Source organism: Pleurodeles waltl, chromosome 4_1, assembly GCF_031143425.1.
Source record: "Pleurodeles waltl isolate 20211129_DDA chromosome 4_1, aPleWal1.hap1.20221129, whole genome shotgun sequence".
Classification (NCBI taxonomy): domain Eukaryota; kingdom Metazoa; phylum Chordata; class Amphibia; order Caudata; family Salamandridae; genus Pleurodeles; species Pleurodeles waltl.
The window spans coordinates 887,363,160-887,385,011 of NC_090442.1; the positions used below are offsets into that span (position 1 = coordinate 887,363,160).

The window sequence follows — 21,852 nt, forward strand, 5'->3', positions numbered from 1 at the left end:
TACTTTGTAAAATCTAGATAACTTGTAAATTGGTATTGCCGTAGTATTCATTGACCCCCCCGTGTCAGTCCTGCTAACTGCTAACCTGGGCTCCAAGGCCACACACTTTGTAAACACCGCCCACGGGACTATAAGCTGAAAACAGCACCACATACTCCCTTTTCCATGTAAAGCGCTGCACTGTGCCCATGTATAGATCTATGCTACATAAATACACAAAATAAAATGCTCAAAACATTACAGTTCTATTGTGCTTTGGGTATGCATTGGAATAATTGAAAAGGTCCCTCCCTTATAGATGGCCCCTTTCAATAAAAAGACCATTTCTAAAGAGCTTCATCAACAAGAAGAGCAGAATGCATGCCAATCTACAATGCTCTTTACCTGGGCTTACTGAAGTCGGAAAAGTACATTTCTGCCAGTAGATGCCAGCTGATGCCCCCATTGTTGCTGTACTGCAGAAGGACGCCTTCCTCTCTGCTGTCAGGTTTGTTACAAGAGGAGGTCTCTCCTCCGATCTGAATGTAAAACTGAACAAAATCGACCCATGTTGTATCTAAATCCCGGCTCACAAGCTGCCTTTTTCCAGCCTGTAAGGATAAGAACATGGTAAGGGTTGTTTCACACTTTCCTGTTTACCTGTTTTAGAATCCATCACAGCTACAATGGAGATCAAAAACTCATTGACACAACTGGGCACAAAATATATCATTTACACTTAGTCCATCTACATGTGACTTCCCATTCCAACATATTCATTTTCAGAATCAGTTGGTAAAACAGTAATACATTTATTTTATCACGTGATGGTCACTTGTAGAACACACTGTTAAATAGAGCTGATTAAAGTTTCATTGTGAACAGGTGTCTATGATTTTACATAGAAAAACAATGTGATTTCAAGTCAGATATTTTTATCACTTCTTTGGTCCACATTGCTATTTCTTCTACTCCAAACTTAGGATGTAGAGCTTGTTGCAGCAGATTTGCTAATATGAGAATATTCTAATCATTTGCGTATATACACTAATGAGAAAAATGACAATTGAAACCAATAAATGAAAATAACGTGTAATGTGTAAAATGTGTCCACGGGGAGTGGTCACCATCTGTGTTAACAGTACTAAATAATATTTAATATGCCATAACTGATGATATAACCTATGTTTTATGATGCCTCGTATCCTTAACTTAGCCGAACTAGAGGCCTGGTCGGTGCTGGGCCTCGCTTGCTTAAACGTGGAAACGTGATGGGCTGCAGAGGACTGGAACGGACCTTGAACTGTACAGAGTTCAAAATGAGCTCTGCTAGAAATTCTGAAAACTCGCCAGCGGACAGGAGACGTTTAGAACAAATTGATACAATTATGTGTAGAATAAGCTAAATGTACTTTCCCAGGACTTGAAAAATGGAACCACTGACTAAGAGCAGTGGGCAACAATTTTGTTACCTGAAGAGCTGGATGATGTTCCCATCGACAGAAGGACCAATCATATTAATGGAACTTGATGCTCGAACTGATGCGAATAAGTGGTAAACAAAACTATAGGTTAGAGTCCTAACCCCTGATAGGGCTGACCAATTAGCAATTTGTGGGACAGACTGAGAGACCCTAATTAAAAAGTCATGACACGAGAAGAGAAATCAGAGTGGAGAGGCGAAAGTTGATGACGTCAGGAGACGCTGTCCGAAGTGCTCAAATTTGGGCTTGATCCTTGTGAGCCCGAGTCTTGCTGATGACTGATGACCTGGAGACAAAGACTGGCTCGTTGCTGATCTATCTTGGATAGGTAGCTATAACTTGACTGACTAATGTGTGCTTTTTCCTTCTAGGTACCAACTGCGCTCTTGAAAATTGTTTTTCCTCTTAGTTAGATGTTTTTTTCCAAATTAATGATTTTTGACTAAATTGTTTTTTGCATAAAGTCCCACATGCTGATGCTAATCGGAGTTAGGTAGGCAGACATGGATGACTAAAGGGTGACTTTGACTTTGACTGACTGACTTGCATTGCTGAATGAATCAATTGTTATACAATTGCCAGCCTAGATTGATGTTGTCTTGCTCATTGATAAAATCTTGATGAATTATTGCTCATTGATGCTAATAAAGTTGATCAACCATGGATTCATTGAAATAAAGGTTTTGATTAGAATTGTAACTAATAGGGAATAAAACGAACTAACCTTCTTGTGAGTGATGGTATTTTTTTATTACACAAGGTTTTTGGTGTTATATGTGTGGTTGGGATTGTTGTTGAATTTTCTCTGGTCGCCACTTAGCTAGGATACTCTATGCGATCCAAAAGATTCATCGACCTACACGCATCCCCTTGTAAGTTTACTTACTAAGGACAAGGCGCACTGGCAAGCTGTTAGAGCAATAATAGTGGCTATATAAGAAAGCAGAGTCTGGAACATTTTGCCAAAAGGGCAGGATTCATTTTCGATTTTCATGATATCCACTTGAGAAATGTCCTGTATGACTTCAGCCTTCATGGACCAAACATGGGCACTTCTGCTATGAACTGTGCTGGCAGTGGCAATGACAGGCATCTTCCCAGAAGCTCCCACCCCCAAAGAAATCTACACTTGACCCTGATGACCTTCCCAACTTTCAGCCCATCATTCACCTACCACTAAAGATAGTTGAAAAAGCAGTCAGTATTCAACTCCCAAATCACACCATGCTCACCTCTTGTACATGAATACCAGTCTGGCTTCAGATCACACTTTAGCATGGAGACCTCTATCTTATGCACTGTAGACAATACCCTCCTGACCACAGATGAAATAAACCCCTGACTCCTGATATTGCTGAACACCTCAGCTGCCTTTGACACAATCAGTCATTCTACACTCATAAGCACCCTGAAGTTTCGAATGGGATTCAACAGCTGGGTCCTTCACGGATTCTCCTCTTACCTTCCCAACTCGGATACCAGTTTGTTCACATAGGCATTTCCAGGTCCTAAAATATCCCCATCACCTGCGGGCTCCCCAGGGTTCCATACAGTGTCCTGCCATCTTCAGCCTCTACATGGATTTGCTTGGTGCACTAATCACAGACAACGCATCAAAATTCAACAATATGTTGGTCTACTTGAATGTCTCCTCTGCTGCAGACATCCAATGCCTCAAACATTGGATGGCCACCGTTTACTTGGGGCTCAGCACAACCAAGATAGAATCCCTGTAATTTGCCAAGAACAACAAAAGGGAACAATACAAACTTGGCTTAATGACATGAACCTTGATAGCTTCAAACCCCAACTTTCACTGAATGCCAAGTTACTTGGACTTATCCTGGACACCAACTTCCCTCTTATGGAATACATTGGCAAGAAACAAAAAGAGAGATGGAGGTACCAGATCTTCTTCTATAGAAAGTCAAATCATTACTTGCCAACACAACTTCAGAACTGCTGTTTAAGCTCTCTTTTTATTACACTAGAAAGGTGGTAATGCCCTACTCCATAGCCTCCTTTGCTCAATACTGGTAGCATTTTAAGGGCATCCTACACACCACAGCACTTCTCATCCAGGGCCTAAAGAAATATGATCACATCACATGCATCCACATTTCCACTTTACCTCACAGCTATCTCTTTTGATATGTGCATACTGTTTCATTTCTAAAGGAACACAATTCATAAAATACCTCTTTATTATAATTTATATTGGCTCAAGCACCATTTACTAAGATCACATCTCATCCAAATGAAAGAAAACAGACAGATTATCAGCCACCTATAGTGTCCAGAGCTACTGATATGCAAGAAATGCCAGTGAGCTAAATGCTTCAGGAGATTCAAGCAATACATTGAAATACTGACACATATGCTCTGACATCAAGCATATCCAATGAAAGTGAAATGAAAGTATCAGATAATGAGATCAGGATTACAGATAACAGTGGCAACTGAAAAAACATTCCTCTTGTTATTCAAATATTTCCTATGGAAAAAAAGAATTTTTTTTTACACCTAGATAACAGAAAATGTCAATACCTGCACATTTTTAATGTTCCTGAAAACATTGAGGGTCAAAAACTGCAAACTCTACATGAAGAATATATTATGAAAGCTATTAAAGACTACTTTCCCTGAAAAGTTTGCATTTGATAAAAGCACATTGTATTCCCTCTCATCAGAAACCTAACCATTCACAGCCTTGACAGAGTATATTTAAGGTCCTATGTCATTATCATCTTATTCTCATCAGAAAAGTTGCAAGATAGATACCATATATATTGATAGAAGGGCACAAAGTTTTTATTCATCAAGAGTTTGCCAAATAAATTGTACATATAAGTAAACAGATCTCAGATTTAAGCTTTAGACTAAAGTAAGCTAGTTATCAATATGGTCTCTTTGATCAAGAATGCACATTGGAAAAATGATAGTTCCAAATCATTTTCTTCAGCAGATTTGGGCATATACATGGATCAACACAACCCTATCAGGAATGGTTCTCAAGCATTTGGAGGCTGAATACAAAAGTCTCAGTATATATATACAATTGTTTACTGAATTGCAGGTTGTTACTGTGTGCTTGACTTGAATTCTACCTTCTTTCCTTGGTACCATGTTGTTGTTAGTTCCTGTTTTGGATTATTCTATGTTTAGTTGGTCATGTTCTGTCTGATTTTCATGGGCTACCATCATACTTTTATATTATTGCTATTTTTATTACTGCTGATACCTTATTTTAGATGTTAGGCATACATACTATCAAAGTTATATCACTTAATGTTAAAGGACTACCCACCCAGTGAAGAAGTGAAAAGTATCAGAATACTTGAAAAAACATAATGCTGATATTTGTTTTATTCAAGAATCTCACATTAATGATAAAACTTTATTATCTATGCCTCAAGGATGGATCAGTTTCGCCCCCAGCTAAAAGAAGGAAAATTGTGTTGCTATTCTTTTTCTCATAAACTGCAGTTTCAAGTTAAATTGCCATAATGAGGCTGACGGTATATTTGTCTATGTACAAATCCAGATTGATACATTTGTTTTAAAATTAATCAATTAACAAGGCTCTGCAAAAGATAAATCTATCTTTTTGAGAGATATTACCACAGAAATTCTCAAAATTGTTAATGTATCTCTTATTGTAGGGGGCAATTTTAATCTAATTGACTTTCCCTGTTAGACAGACTCTCCACTTTTAAATTCCATCCCATAAAATATTTCTCCTTATTCAGATCTTTTTTTCTTAAATATTAAACTAACTTTCAAATCGTACAACTAAAGATTTTAATTGTTTTTTCAATCACTCATTCCTCCTAATCTAGAATTGATTATTTACTTTCATCTAGGAACCTTTGCCATATGACTAAAGACCCTGCCATTAACAAATTAAGATTTCTGGTCACATAATAATTTATTTTTCTGTGTTCTTAGAGGATATGTATACTCTCAAGAATAAATAGGAAATGAATACTGAAGGAGCCTTAAGCCAAGAGATCTCCGAACAACTGGGATGCATGTACAACTTTATTAGAGGAACAACTATCTCTATAATGGCATATGAAATTTTTTAGGTTGCCAGCTTTAAGGGAAAAAAATGAGGAAATAAAAAGATTATTCCTATCTGGCAGAGATAATAAATAAGGATTTCAACTCCAAAAAGTTAGATATTAATATAACCAACTGTTCATTAAAATAGCAGGATTATGTATTTCAAGGGAAAAGTCAAAGTAAATCAAATAAGTCAAATAAATCAGCATGTCTTTTAGCCAATACCTTACATATTGAAAGAGATAAAAAACAAATATGTGCCATAAGAAGAAATTATGAGAAATTACTTCTAACTGCCAAGGAGATGTGCTAGAATGTATTTCGTTTTAATCTAATCTTTATGTGAAACCTATAGTTTATCAAGAAGATGTTATTAACAAATTTCTAATAAAATGTAAGATGCCTTAAATTACTGCTGAACATAGACTAGGATTAGAGAACCCAACTGACAAAAAATAAATTTAATGAGCAATAAAATTCTTAAATTCCAAAAACACACCTGGCTCAGATGGTATCCCTAATTATTTTTATAAAACATTTGACAGGCAACTCTCTCCATTTTACATTCTCTATTTTGTGATTTTCAGCTCAATGGCAATAGTTAAGGCTCTTTCAAGGAAGTCATTATTATTGTAGTTCCAAAAACAGATAGAGATCATGCTTCAGCTGGTAGTTATCGACCAATGTCTCTCATAGACCAAGACTGTAAACTTTATACTAAAATATTAGCTAACATATAAACCCCAATGTTGAATTCTACAATAAGGTCATATCAAATGGATTTTATGAATGGTAGGCTCCCAGCTAATAACATAAGACTTATATGTCATCTTCTATCCTCTAATGACAAAATTGAAACTCCAGATTGCTTGATGCTTTGGATGCTGAAAAGGGTTTTGACAAAATAAACTTGAAAATGTTTATTTAAAATGCTGTCTTTTTATGTTTTGGTACTAATATTTTGAACTTTATCAAAGCACTGTAAATAGCCCATGAGCTAAAATGTATGTTTTAACTTGGAACTACAAGCCTTCCAGCATACATTATCACTCTTCTTTTCTAACTACACAGAGTTCATTATAGTTTCAAAGTAATACCCGTGTGTTCTATCCCAAATTGGTTGCTAATAGAGTGCAATTCATTAAAGTCTTATCCCTTAACAGATTTCAACCTATTTCTAATGGTACATTTGGAAAGATTTCACCAATTATTAATGACACAATGTTTTCTTTACTCAATTTTGATTCACGGCTTACTACTAATATAAAAGCCTTTTCGAAAATCTCTCTTTGGTAAAGTCCTAAATAAAAAATTTAATAAACATGTAATTGCCTGGAAATCCTATTGCTTATATTAGCAATATATGTCAAGAAGAAATGTTTTTATCCTTTTCAGACCCACAATCAAAAATGCCACCTACAGCGTGCAGAATATCATAAATATGAATTCATTTGTAACTCTGTTTTCAGTGCACACACAACTTCCTTACCATCTGCTAAAATATCTGACATTGAATTATGTATCAATATATTTAGTCACTCTAGCCATATTACTTCTAAAATATATGAAAACTCACTGCCATCAACAACTCTTTTCTTATATATTTTGCACAATTAAGTAAATTTGAAGATAGAGGTCCAATTTTACATCAATCAATGGAGACACTTGTGGTTATGTAATATTGTAAGTTATTTACCTGCTTCTATTTCTCCAACTAATTTGTTTATTCTATACAGCTGTTCATGGTCTCTATTTAAAATGCTTAGAGTAACATTAATTGATAATCCAAATTGCTGGCATTATAAATGTGTACCAGGGCCCTTAAGACACCTGTTAAATGATTTCTTAATATTTTTAACTTCTGGACAGCTGTATTAAAAGTTATTACTAAGATTCGATTTTTGATTTTAATACACACATTTAATTCACATTTCATTCACATTTATTATTTGTAAATCTTAAACCCTTATATCTCCTTACTAATGGTGAGATTAAATGATTTAATTTTCTCATCTCATCAGCAATTAAGTTAATTACTTCGAATTGAAAGGATACAAATGTGCTATCCGTTCATGCTTGATGGGATGGATAACATATCTCAGTTAAAGCCAATATTAATTGATTCATACATTTAACTATTTACCAATTTTCTGCTCTACAGTGTGGACAATCCTTGACTCATGTGTTGCTAAATCTAATAAATTTTATTTACCATGACTATTTAGATAACTCAATAATGTAGTAGCCCTTTATATTCTTTGAATATTTGAAATACGGCAGTAAAGTTATAAACATTACTAAGTGAGTTATTATTGTTATAATTGTCTAGCTATTTAATATACATAATCTTAGATATTTTTAGGATTATTTTTTATGTTCATAATTCTATTTCGATTATATTGAACACGGAAAACTTAGTTCTTTGTACTTTGGATACTTGCCATTTTATTTGCCAGCATCTAATCATGTTTTTTTACTTTTTGGGGGATCCATATTGTTGTATCCTGTTCTCAGCTTACCCAATGATGTAATGGAATGTCAAGGTTACAAGGGTTGCCTGGAGGGCGGTTGAACCTGACTGACTGCTTCAGGTGGGTTACATATCCATTTAACTTACAATAAACCCTCTCCTAAGTTACAGGCATTGTTTGTATATTTCTACATGCTAACTTGCATTTAAAAGACTCAGCATTATCTAACGCTGACTTGTTCCACGTGAGGTTTAATGGTAAGAGGAAAGAAGCTACTCTTCACAACCTTAATAAGTGAGGCTGCTTTTGTAAATATTCAACCCCACTTATGCCAGTCACCTTGTGCGTCTTCCGTGAGCCACCCGGCCTGCTCTCTGTTGCTCTACAGTCGTGCGTCCACCTGGAACTTATGTCAATTGACCTATGTGCTAACTCGCAGACTCATTGCATTCAACTGGATTTTGCTAGAGCAGTGGATCGCAGCTTTGCTCTTTCCTCAATTATATGGCAAACTGTGCCTCATGCAAGCACTTACAAACAGTACAGAGTTAATTAAAGTGGTATTTTTTTAGTATTACAAATGGCATTTCCATGAATTGATCTGTGCTGGGTGTTTCTGAAGAGGTTTAACATATTATCTCTCAGCCTTATATGCCTTAAGACAATATTTTGATATTATTTGCCATATAATTGTTTAAACAATCTAAAGGCATGCACTTTTGTGACTGTGTACAATTTAGCATTATGGTGGACTTCTATCTCACGTTATCTAAATATTTGCAGTTCACCAGCTAAAAAACTCATTTTTTAGTAACATAATAAAACAGTCACTTACTCTTGCATTTCCTATGTAGTTTACTTATTACTGTATTTCATAATGTATGTGGTTCCTTGATAGTGTATTGCTCGGCAATGCAGTAACATAATAAAACAGTCACGTACTCTTGCATTTCCTTTGTAGTTTACTTATTACTGTATTTCATAATGTATGTGGTTCCTTGGTAGTTTATTGCTCGACAATGCAGTTGGTGTAGGATTTGTAAGGTAAATAGGTGAATATTTTTATTGAAGTGTGGGAGTGTGCATGTGACACATACAATTCACTTTACTTGTATTCAACTGTAATGGGGGCCTCTTTCCTGTTTAAGATTAGATGTTAGTACCACGTCAAGTATGGCACAAGTACTGTGTTGTGCCCTATTTTCTGTTTGTTCTTAGTGTGTAAGAATACTGTTAATGTGTAGCTGTTAGCTAGGGCCGTGCTGAACCCTGCTTCATGTGATTTTCCCTATGTGGCACAGAAGTCCTTGGGTTGTGTTGAACTCTGTTTCCTATAATTCTCCCTCAGTGGCAGGGAAGTGCTTGGGTTTTTGTTGAACTGTGTTCTGTGTGATTCTCCATCAGTGGGAGGGAAGTGCCTAGGTTGTGGAATCGGTGATGAGTATGTGAGGTGAAAGATACCATTTGTAAAAACACAAAATGCCCTTACAAAGGATGAGTATGTGGAGTGAAAGATATCTGTTGAGAAAACACTAGATGCCCTTGTGTGGGATGAGTATGTGTGTTGAAAGATACCTGTTGATAAAACAATAGATGCCCTTGCAAGGAATGAGTGTATGAGTTGAAAGATTCCTATTGCTAAAACACAAAATGCCCTTTGATGGGATGAGTATGTGGGTTGATACCTATCCGTTGCAAGTGAACATTGTGTGAATATTTCCTGTTTGTAAGTTTTTTTTCTTGGTTGTGTGAGCGGTTGGGTCAGTGTTTGTTGGTGTTCTGCGGTACTTAGTTTTTGGTATTCTGTGTTATACCACTGAGTTATGCTCATCTGGCTAGCTAGTGTAGTTTGGAGGTAGTCATAATAGCAATATGTTGTAATGGTGTCCTTTTTACATACATCATTTGATGATGCTGTGAAATGTTGCACAGTCTGGTGTTTTTGAGGTTTGTATTTTCATTGTGTTTCAAAAGGAGGGAGATGTGTGTTATCCTGCTTGTCAGGTTACTCGATTATGTATTGGAATGCCAGGGTTATGAAGGTTCTCTGGAGGACGGGATGAACCAGACAGACCAAGGCTGAGCATCAAACTACATCTGCTTCTGGTAGGGTCATTTATGCATTTTTCTAACTTACTTCAGGAACATTGGAATGTTGGGAGCTCCACTGGAGACAATGTAGTGCTCTGGGCTTTTACTGGCTGGTAAAAGCTGGGAGCATCAACATTCCAATGTTTTTTGTTCACAGCAACAGCTGTGAACAAAGGCCTCATAAAGACCGAGGGGATTTGAATCCCCTTGGACTCCGTGAGGACTATGTTTTATGTGTTAGAACATTCTGCTCTCTAGTGGCAGAATGTTCTCATAGCCTTATAGCCCTTCGTAGCTGGGCCATACCTTCAATTTAAGTCCTGCTCCCTTGTTAAAGCTGGAGCCAGTCTTTAATGGCCGGTATAGCAAGCTACAGTGATCTCTTAGGCTATATTAGAAGGCTGGAATGTTGACAGCTCCACTGAAGACAATGGTGTGGCTCTGGGCTTACAATAGCTGGTATTGGACTTCTGCTTCAACATTCCAATGTTTGTCTTTCTGTTTCCCCCCTTTTAATTTAGAACAATCTACCCTTAATGGGTGGAATGTTCTAATAGCCCTATAGCCCTTCTGCCTCAGGATATACCTGTTGTTAAAGGCCCTCACCCTATTATAGGTCCTCGCCGTGGCTCCGGCCTATAACTCGGGACCAACGCCTTTAACAACTGGTGTAGCCATTGGCATCTGGCTCTAAGTCTGTAATGAACCCTCCCCCAACGTACTGGTGTTGTCCACTAGTTTCTACATGCCAACTTGCATCACTAAACATAAATACAAATTCACTGGTCAGCTTGGGAATGGAGATACTTTATATCAGATCTTTAGAAAGACTTGTTTGAGCTGAAACCTTGAAAAAGCAGCTACCACAAAACATGTATTACCTGAAGCTCTTTGTCATATTTGGGATGTAACTGAGGCTGTAACTGAAGCTAAGGGCACAAGACATAAGAGTAAAAGACAAAGACTACAATGTTAATTTTTGGTCACTGTTCACTATTAAGAGGTGCCTCACTAATTTTTTTTAATGTGTTGCATAACATTTTACACTTCTTTCCTACCACCCTCATACTATGAAGTTTACTATGATTGTTCACCAATATTAGGTTCGACAAGTGCATTCATACCCATGCTTCTGATTGATCAGCAGCATAGCTTTCTTTGTAAGAACACAGTGCATAGATTCAGATTGCTGTTATCTTGCCAGGTTAACCCACACATTCTGTACTTCACGTCCTCTGTGAACTTTTTTTCTCAATCATTTTCATTAGGGTTTCTGTACACTGTCAGACTAGTCTCTCAGTGCTGAAGCAGAGAGGGTAGCATAAACATGGTTTGAACAACCAAGTGTAGGCGGTCTGTCTGAATGAGCAATGGTTCGAACATCCAGGTATAGGAGGTCAATCTGAGGGGGCAATGCTCACCAATCTTGCTAATGCTGATACAGAGATTTCTCTAGTTTGATGGTGGAAGGGAGAAGGCACCACCTTCTGGTCCTACTGTAAAATGACAAAAGGAGAGCAGAAAGTGAATATCCAGTGGTCGTAACCAGATTGGCTGCGTTGGATCACTAAGGTCACTGAGCATAGCTAGGTCACTAAGAAGTCTTGGTGTGGGTAGGGTCAGGGTGAAATCCAAAGTTCTTTGTTAGTAAGTTGGGAGAAAGTCGAGAGAGGAGCACCACTAGAAGGTTTTGCCTAGACCTGAATGCTTGGTCAGAAGAGCACATACATCGTGAAGTTCTGCAAACCGAGGCACCGCAATTTGTGTTTTATGGGAAATAGATGAATGCCTGTCACAAACACGTGCAAATAATACACACTTACCCTGTTGAAATACAGAGATGATCCGGAGGAGATCACACCACAGCCCTGTTCTGGTTTCACAATCTCTCCACCAATTACCTCTTGCCAATCCGTGTCCAAGACATTTTGGCTTTCAAAATCTGACATCACCGTGGAGGCCAGGGTAGTTTCGGGAAGGCATTCTGGGCCCCTATATTTTGAATCACACCTATAATGAAAAAGAATGCACATTGCATATGTTAATTGAAGTGCTCAATGAACACTAATAATACTATGTAATGCTAATGTTTGCCCACCCCAGGAGTATTGCACGTATATGTGTATGGAGAGCATGGGGTAAGGGCACCAAAATATGGCTCTGCGCTCACTATCACCACATAAACTCTGACATGGACGTAGCTTTGGGGAAATCCACGAGGCGAGGCAGGACTCTGGGGTCAGGGAGGCACTACCAAATCATCTCTCCATAGCTACTCCGCCAGTGAAGCTGTGACAGCCTTTCTGCTTTTCCTCACGGAGTAGACAATGGGCTACATGCTGGCTCCTGGAGGCGGTGAAGCAGCACTCCTTGCAGTGAAGAGACCTAGTGTTCCACCTCCACCCAAGGAAGACGGTGCAGAGACCCAGGAACCATAAAAGTAGAAGGAGAACACATTGAGTGTGTGCTGTGATGACTTACACAACCCCAACAAACATGGTGAAATGACATGGTCGTGAGGAGAGGAGGGTCCAGCACAGACAGGGTAGAACGTAGGGTCAGAACTTCATTCGTTTTGACCAATCCATCTACAGATTGTGGAGATAAACCTCCAGCGATAGGGGATTTACCCGTTCAGCGTTAGATAACAATTAATTAGGAAAACCACCCACTTTTCGAGACCTATAAAAGGAAGTCTGTAGATGCAAGAAGCAGAACAGATCAAAGTAGTGACAGAAGTGTCTGACTAGTTCAGCGGGGTGCTAAGACAAAGCACAGACTAGATTTGTAAGAGAGGTGTACTGACCGCAGCCCTTTATCTTTCTCTACAGGAGAAACAATTTTAGAACCTCATAAAAAAAGAACCGAACCCAAGCTCTATAAAGAGAACACTGTTAAAGTATTTTTTTTATTACTTTTTTCATAAGAATCATAATATAATATACAGTGAATGTAACGTATTAAAACAGTAGCATAAACTTGCATTCACACTGCTTTTCGCATTATAGATACTACGAAGCACAAGAGCCAGCACACACCAACCATTAGTAAGATACATTAGACAAGAACCCATCAATATTATCTCATTCCATCTAAGCTGATGACATATATGTATTTTGCTTGTTTTCTCCTGGACATTCCATTAGATAGTTCCATAAGATAGGTTATTAAGGGCCCCCATATGTGTTTTGATATCGACATTTTAGTCAATTTTTCTGCATACAGTTCCAATTGCATTTTACAGTATGCCATATCTTGCAACCAAAGGCTCCTCAAGGGCTTAGCCCTACTACTCTAGTGGAGAGCTACACGTTGCTTCGCCATCAACAAGGCTATAGCAACAAAGTGCCTTCGAGCAGGCAAAATGCTTTGTATTAGCCCCAACAGGTACACCAATGGGTCAAATGGTATGTGTTCTGATGTCATTTCAGCTATAGCCCCTGTAACCTGTGTCCAAAACTCAAATACAGCTCCACACTGCCACGCCGTGTGTAATAAAAATCAGCATCCTCCTCGCCACAATGTTTACATTTAGCATCTACTCTTAGACCATATTTGAACAGCCTCACTGGTGTGTAGTACACTTGAACGAGACATTTAGAGTGTGTGTAGTTGTGCGCAAGAAAATGTCCACGCCACTTCGCTAATCACCCTCCTCACCGCTGCACACCATTTCTCTTGTGCACCCTCCGATGTTAATGGTCTGTCAGATTGTGCTGCATCGTATAGTGATCAAATGATGCTGTGAGTAACTAGTTAGCAATATCTGTAAAGCCGTTCGTTCGGCTGGAGCCTGGGGGAATGTAGGATACAGCTGGCGCACAGCAGTGCGCAGCCTGATGTATGTGAATCGAAGCAGTGCGGCCCGTGTCCCTGTGGTAGGCAAATCACCTACGACTATAAATTTTCTGTTTGGATATACATCTCCAATGATCTGTAGTCCAACCTGGTAAAGCAGCATGAGTGTATTGGGTTCTTGTGTGGGCGTAATTGCCGGATGATGATCCAAAGGCAATGCTAGTGCATATAAGGGCAATTTCCCAGTTAACCTACCCAGTGCCTGCCATGTATGTGTTGTGTATTGTATTGTGTGTGTCCCCCATGCATGTGTTAATGCAGCACAAAGTGGCACAGGATCCACAGCATCCCATTCCACTGCAATATGCAGAATGTACTCATGTTCTCTATACCAATAGTATGAGAAGTGAGCCTGTGCACATAGGTTGAGTCCACCTCTGTCATACAGTAGTGTTAGTGTGTTCCAACTAATCTGTGCCTGTTTCCCAGCCCATATCAAGGTCAGGGACAAGGACCGAAGTCTGTGAAAGAAATGCATAGGAAGTATTATTGGGATATTTATAAAAAGATACAAGTATCACAGTAGCACCACCATTTTTAAGATTGCAATTCTGTCCACCAATGATAGTAGTAACCTCTTCCCACGGGATATGTGATCCTCTAGTTTGGATATTGCAGTGCCATAATTATGGCACATTACGAGTTCAGGATCCCAATGTATGCATACTCCTAGATATTTAACTGGGTCCACATCCCACCTCAGCGGATATTCCATGGGACATGGGACATTGCGTAGTGTTTCGGGTGAGCGGGACCATAAATGATTTGGACCAGTTAATACACAGTCCTGCATAATACTCAAATCTAACATATTCTCTGATAATCGGGGACAGACGGATTGAGGGATCATGCACAAACAGCACCATATCATCAGCATATATAGAAATGCCTATGGGGCGCATATGAAACCGCAGTGCTGCATCTGCATATCTTTGTCTGTTGATACATGCTAAGGGTTCCAGTGTAATAGAAAACAACAGGAGTGACAGAGGGCACCCCAAGGTCATTCCTCTGCATACCAGAAACGCCTCCACTGTGTGGCCATTGAGTCTGACTCGTGCCACCAGACACGTGTATAATTACCGGATCCAACACACATACTCTTCCGACATCCCCATTCGGGACATGATCGCAAGCATGAATTCCCACACGGTGGAATCGAATGCTTTGGCGGCGTCTAACAATACCGCTGCTGCTTGCATATTGAGGTCCAGTTGATGGACTAGGGCAAATAATGTGCACGAATTATGGACTGTAGAGCATGATGGAATAAAGCTGGATTGATCCTGTAATATTAGCAGTGGGAAGAGCGGCTGCAATTTGTTTGTGAGAATTTTTGCTAATATCTTTGCATCTATATTGATAAGAGAGAGTGGCCGGTATGATTCTCAACATTCAGGGGGCTTATCCAGCTTTCGCAACATGACTATTAGTGCCTCTCAAAGAAAAGCAGGTAGTTTATCTCTCTGGGAGGCCTCAGCATACATATTGTGAAGATAAGGAGCCATTAAATCAGCGTATTCTTTATAGAACTCCCCTGTCAGATCGTCTAACTGCAGTGCTTTCCAACTAGGGAGTGTTCTTATCACCTCTTTGACATAATTAATTGTTATCGGCTGTCACAGATACTCTCTGAGACAGCCAGGCCAAAGCAATATCATTTGAGTATTCCCTTATCTCGGCTGTAGAAGCTGTGCCATGCGCCTCATAAAGTTCACAGTAAAATCTCTGAAACTCTGTCAGAATCCATGGGGTGTCAAACGTTCTCTATTATCAGATGCCATAATTTTTACTACTGGACCTTGCACCTTCTCAAATTAAAGGCCAGAGTACGCCCCGGCCTTCACCCTTCTCCATACGCCCTTGCTATATGCCGCTTGGACAGGAAACAAACCTCCTGCTCAGCAACATCATTGAATTCTGTCAGATTCAAGCTCTAATTTGGGCAAGTATAGCTGGCTGTGGTGTCTCCTTGTATTCCCTTTCAAGAGAGCGTAGCTTGGCCTCAATGTCTCTGATACGGCAATGGAGTGTCTTCAATATCCCAGCCTGTATACTCGCCCCTCGGATCGTAACCTTGAAGGCCTTCCAGAGCATATCACATTCCTCCACCAAGTCCACATTAGTGGCAAAGTCTAGAATTGCAGTCAACACCCCTTCACAGAAGGTAGTGTCCGGCATTTGTGATGCTCTGAAGCACCAAGTGAAGGGTCTAGGTATTATTCCCGGAACCTCCAGCCAGAGCTGCACCAGGGAATGATCGGATAGGGTTTCAGAAAGATGCTCTTTTCCCACCATCCACAGACATGCCTCTTGTGATATCACCCAATAATCCAGCCTTGTCCACGTGCCATGTACTTAGGATGTGAAGGTGCCCTCTCTCACCTCAGGATGCCTGAATCTCCATGCGTCCACCATATTATAATCCTCCATTCCCTCCCTCATTGCAGTGGCCTCTCTTTTACCCTGTTCTACTTCCCTGGATGATCTATCCATTGTAACATCTGGACATATATTAATGTCTCCTCCCCATAACTTTATAGTTGCAGGTATGGTTTGCAGTTTGTTCCACATGGATGTGAAAAGACTTGGATCATACACATTAGGTGCTTATGTATTAACCAAAGCTAGGTGTATGCCATATAGTTTCCCTTGTACAACAGCTAGTCTTCCTTGTTCGTCTACCAGGGAGTGTGTAATCATGAAGGGAACAACCAGTATTAATAAGATGAGGACACAGTGCGCATAGTTGGAGTAAGAGGAGGCCACCCTATGCACAGCCCATCTAGTCCCCACCGCCCTTTCTGTATGGTGTGTTAGATGAGTCTCCCAGAGGAGTGCAATGTGTATGTTGTGTCTGTCGAGATAATTAAAGACTAGTCGTGTCTTGCTCAGATTATTAAGACCTCGGCCATTCCATTTGATTTAATTTACTTGGCCCCCCCATAGGACAAACCCAGGTTTTCTGAGCCTGTGTGTGGTAATGTGTAGTAACTCCATGTGCGCTCCGTAGAGTTGTTTCGCCTTCACAAACAGTACAAGTGTGTGGTGTATTAACAATAAACAAAATCCCTCCTCCATCCACTTCAGCACCCAAACATTGCCAAAGACAGCCCCTGTCATACCAAACAGACTCATACAAAGCATTTCAGAACATTCTTCCAACATTTAATCATTTGAGGTGCTCCCATTGTGGGGAACGGTCGTCGGGTTCCCAGGACCTCCGAATGCTCGGAGGTGGCCAGGACAATAATTTGTGACACATCTGAGCTGTGTTAGTCATTGCGGGAGGGCCACACTGGCTTTCCCTGCTACATCACTGGGAGTTTTTCGCCAAGCGGACCCAACATGGATCTTTTCCTCCTAATAATTGTCAAGTCGCTAAGTAGTATTTCAGGTCTCCTCTTCTTCTGTGTTAGCTGCCAAATGATCATGTTTATGTGACTTGATTTTCCGGGGAAAGTCCTGCACAACCTTTAGGGAGGTAAAGAAGTGTTGTTTCCCCCGATGTTCCACTCGTAACATTACTGGGTAAAGCATGGCATAGCGTATCTCGGCCTTCTGTAGCTGCTTTTTTACTGCTGTGTATTCTAGGAGGCGGCCTGTACTGCAACAGTAAAATAAGGATAAAATTATATTTAATTGCCCTGGTGACAGTTCATTTTTCGTGGGCCAGCTGCAGCACTGTGTCCCAGTCCTGATAATTCAAGAGTTTAGCTACTATGGGTCTGGGCGGTGCCCCCAGTGGTGGCCTAGTCATGAGGGAACGGTTTGGCCGCTCGACCACCAGCATGGGGGACAGAGCATCCGCTCCAAATATCAAGCTGAGCATTGCCTGCACGTAGTTTTCCTTTTTCCCCCACATTCGTAGACTCAGGCACACCAACTATGCGTAGGTTGTTATGCCTTGAGTGGGCTTCTAAATCTTCCTTTTTCACTCGGATAACCTCCACTACCTTCTCCATGTTTAAGCATTTTGTGCCCACTGACTGGAGGTCATCTTCGGTAGTTGAGAGACGCTTCTCCACTTCTGTGAGACGCATTGCCTGTTGATTCATTTTGGCTGCTGCACGATCCATGCACTGGTTGACCATATCTGTTTTTTCATCAATGGATTGTAAGCTAGTCTGCATGGCTAGCAGAGTCTTTTCTAGCAATGGCGACACAGAAGAGTCCACCGCCTGCCCTCCCTCTGGGGTGTCACAGTTTTGGGGGCAGCCCAGGGTTCAAAAGAAAGGCGGGAATGTCCCCTGTCCATCTTCCCCATTCTTTTACAGTGTTTTAAGCAAAGGTTGGGACACAGACAGTGAGTGGCTGCGCCGGGCTGCTAGACCACATCTGTCTGGTGTGTCTCACAACCTTAGGGTGGGGTGGCTGTGCACAATCTGCCTGGTGGTGCTCAGTCAGCACATCCCTTTCACCTCTGCACCTGCTATATAATCGCAATATCCCCCAGGCGTGTGGGCACTCTTTAAGCCCAGTCTCGTTTAGCACTGTCTTGAATGGTAAGCAGCAGTGCCCTTGTCTAATGGCTGCCCGCTGCCCCACCCAACTGCATTCGGCAAGTCCAGCCATCCGCGGCCATGCTCTATGGTATGGATATGGGTTAGGGAATGGAAATTGGGTGAAGGAGGGTCAGACCTGCGCTCCTCATGCCTCCATCACCCGGAAAAAAAAAAATTTGTGCCCAAGCCACACCCTTTCCTCAGTAGTGACAATGCCTCCTTTTCCTGGGCCCTGCACCACCTGGGCAGGTCCCTCGACCCAGGCCCTTGGGCAGCGCCTCAGCCACCTCCATCAAGGGGCTGCCCAGCCCTTGCAGGTCCTCCAAGCAATACAATCAACATGGTTGATGTTCACATCACATTCTGAATACCGTCCCCTAAGTGAAAAGACAGAACTTGCAGACAAGCCTTTGTTCATAGATTACATGCTCCAAAAACTACAGATCACAGATCCAACAAGTGGCACGATCTAAGGCTAGCAGACATGAAAAGAACAAATGTGAGTTTGACATGCCACAGATACTGATCAAGCTATCTGAAAGAAACAACAGTACACAATTTGCACAGACATTTATATCACAAAGCAGCAAAAAGAGGCAAAAAAACCAATACATTACATACGTTGACACCAAATCCAAGCAATCCAGTACTTACTACAGGGACCCATTAAACATCTAATTAGTAGCTGCATCTCAAGTGAGCATTGACAAAACCAGGCACAGTAGGCCTGCAGCACAAGCTCATTAAAACCAGCATGAACAGACAGGGAAAGCTGTAGATGTAAAGTAGTCCCTTATGCAATTCATTGCCAACACTTGTGTGGCAGTGGAAGGATACATTGAATCAACCAGCAGTGTTTGGAAATAAATTAATATTTCACAGGACTAAGTCAAGATATGATTGACAAAGTCTCAAGTTAACAGCTTTTGAATGGTCAAAAAAAGCCAATGGTGAAAGGGGCAGATTCAAGCCCATTCTATGTATATTGTAAGTAATAGGTCTGTTTGACAGATGTGCTGTGAAAACCCAGGCCTAACAACACAGGTTAGGTCCCAAATACCCAAACTGTTACCCGTTACTGATCCTTCTCAAGTTGATCCTTCTCAAGGAAGGGTTTGGAAAACGAGATTAAACATGTGAGGAAAATGCTAAATTGCAGATGCTAATCCACTATGACCAGTCGCACTTCACTTTCATGACTGGAACCAAAGTGGCACGGGTAAAAGTAGTTCCTGCTGCCTTTGTTCAAAGACAACTCAACAACGTTGATTCTCCTTCAGCCTAGAACTTGATAAATCATTACACACAGATAAAACACCTACAGTTGTGGATGCGAACCTAGGAACAACTGTAAAAGGGAGCCAAGTACTTTTTACACGATCAAAGTGCAGGATTGTTGCAAATAATTCAGGAAATGGCACTGCAGAGCTCCTTTATGTCAGTACAGCTTTCTGACTTTAACCTGGCATTAAGTCCCAGCCGCATGTAGATGTCTCTCTCGTTCTCTGCTCACTTTAAAAAGGCACCTAGTCCCACACTGATCACATTGCACACAGCATGAGTGACAGCTATTTGTGTCTCACTGGGGAATATAAGAAGAGCGGGCAGAAGGTTTAATTCCGCTTACAGAACTGGAAGAAGTGTAAAACCTTTGCACTTTCTGTAGTTGAAAATTATGGGCACTTTGACCAACTTTGCCTGGGGACAATCATTTTCCTCAAATTGGTTTCTGCACTGCAAACTGTGGGAAAATTCTATGGCAGTAAATAGGTTTTGCAGGATATTTTTAGGCTGCAAATAAATGCACTTTGTGGATTCTTCAAACAACTTTTTTTCAATGTTGCTAACATTATGGTTTGAAATTGATAAAAACAGACATTCATGTCATCAGTCGGACTAAAAATGGCTACCACAAGCTGTCCTTGATTGACAGTTAACCTTAGTGTACTTCAGCAACAACCCTTTCAGGACTTTTGTTTCTGCCAGATAAATTATTGCAAATGAAATTAGGAGGTGTCTCCACATGGCTGGACTGAAAACCAAAATCAGCCCTGTTTAGCAGAACCAGCCATGGCAGAATAGCCAGTCAGGCCTCGTTCCACTTCCACCTCATGGCCTTATGGTCAGGAACTACGGCCTCTGCGGAGGCTCCATGAAAGTCACAACCAGACCACAGGTTTGCTTAAATATTAATGGGTAGAAACGTATTTTTAGCTAAATGCTTCTTAGACAAACTGAAATAGATCCTGGATATTGCATGGAAGGGATTTGTTAAGTATATGGCAGTTAGTGCTGCTTATCTGACCTTAGATGCTGTGGCTTCCCATCAGGATTCATTACATTTGCAAAACTGAGTTAATACTTAACAAATCCCTTCCATGCAAAATAGTGTAACATTGATGCCTGCTCAATCAATTTTATTAGGCTCTTTCGACTTGTACAGATCATTTCCAAAACACTGGGTCTTCAGTATTTACTCTATTCATTCTGTCCTACAGATGGTCTATTAATTAATCTAGGCTCAGAACCAACGTGTCTTCCATTGCTTGTCACTCCACAAAGCAAGTTTTCAGTCATTTTCAACCACACAAGTAAATGACTGATAAAGTAAACAATTCTTGCAAAGATAGAGTGGCATGCTTGTCTTAAACCAATGGGCTCTATATTACTTTTTTCATGCTTGGGGCATGCTCGTGCTGTATGTTAAACTACGCACTCCCTTCTTTGCAGAAACATTATTACATATTCTGAACTGATTGATCGAAACAAAACGGCTCTACGCATTAAATGTTCTTCATGTCTATGCCTTCTCGGAATAATAATTTTCTCGCTGTTGATATAGTCTTCATTTTATGATCCAACTGACTGTGTCGTTGACTGCATTCATATTTCTATCCCTGGTACAAGTAATTCTAAAATCCTGTTGGTTAAATGATCCCCTTTGTTGCACCTTACTTTGGTATAGTTTGTACCCAACTTTGCAAGGGTTTATTGGGATGCGCTTGTTTCTGTCTAAGATAAAGACAATCAGGCTCATCTAGCTGCCCACATTTATCATTAGTTGTTTTATGAGATCAGCTAAGTGATACCCAGATAAATACTTTAGAAGGTTGTTGAGTACTTATTGCATACCTTTACATTAGAAGCATGCTCACTCTGCCAAATTGTTCAAAGAAATGAAATTGAACCGCAAGTACCTGCAGGTGCCATGATCACACCAGCCATGCCCATTGCACATACTGGGGCACTGTTGACCAATATAAATATTGTCCAACGCCCACTCGTCTTCAGTAGTGTAGTAACGCTGGCTCCAACGGAAGCGTGTAGCACTGGACCTTAAAACAGAGAAGAGCAGTTCATTTAGAGTACTAATTAAAAACTATACAGAAACAACAAGTT

At 40.4% G+C, this 21,852-nt stretch overlaps 1 protein-coding gene across 1 annotated transcript in view; it reads right to left on the reverse strand.

Annotated features, from left to right (window-relative positions):
• The window catches only part of RELN (reelin), a 1,304,886-nt gene that overhangs the window by 395,696 nt on the left and 887,338 nt on the right, over positions 1–21,852 (reverse strand). Inside the window, exons 23-25 of the mRNA XM_069229640.1 lie at positions 21,651–21,788; positions 11,914–12,100; positions 385–590 (exon numbers count right to left, since the gene is read on the reverse strand). Of these exons, the coding sequence (XP_069085741.1) occupies positions 385–590; positions 11,914–12,100; positions 21,651–21,788 (531 nt within the window). The remainder of the gene's footprint in view (positions 1–384; positions 591–11,913; positions 12,101–21,650; positions 21,789–21,852) is intronic.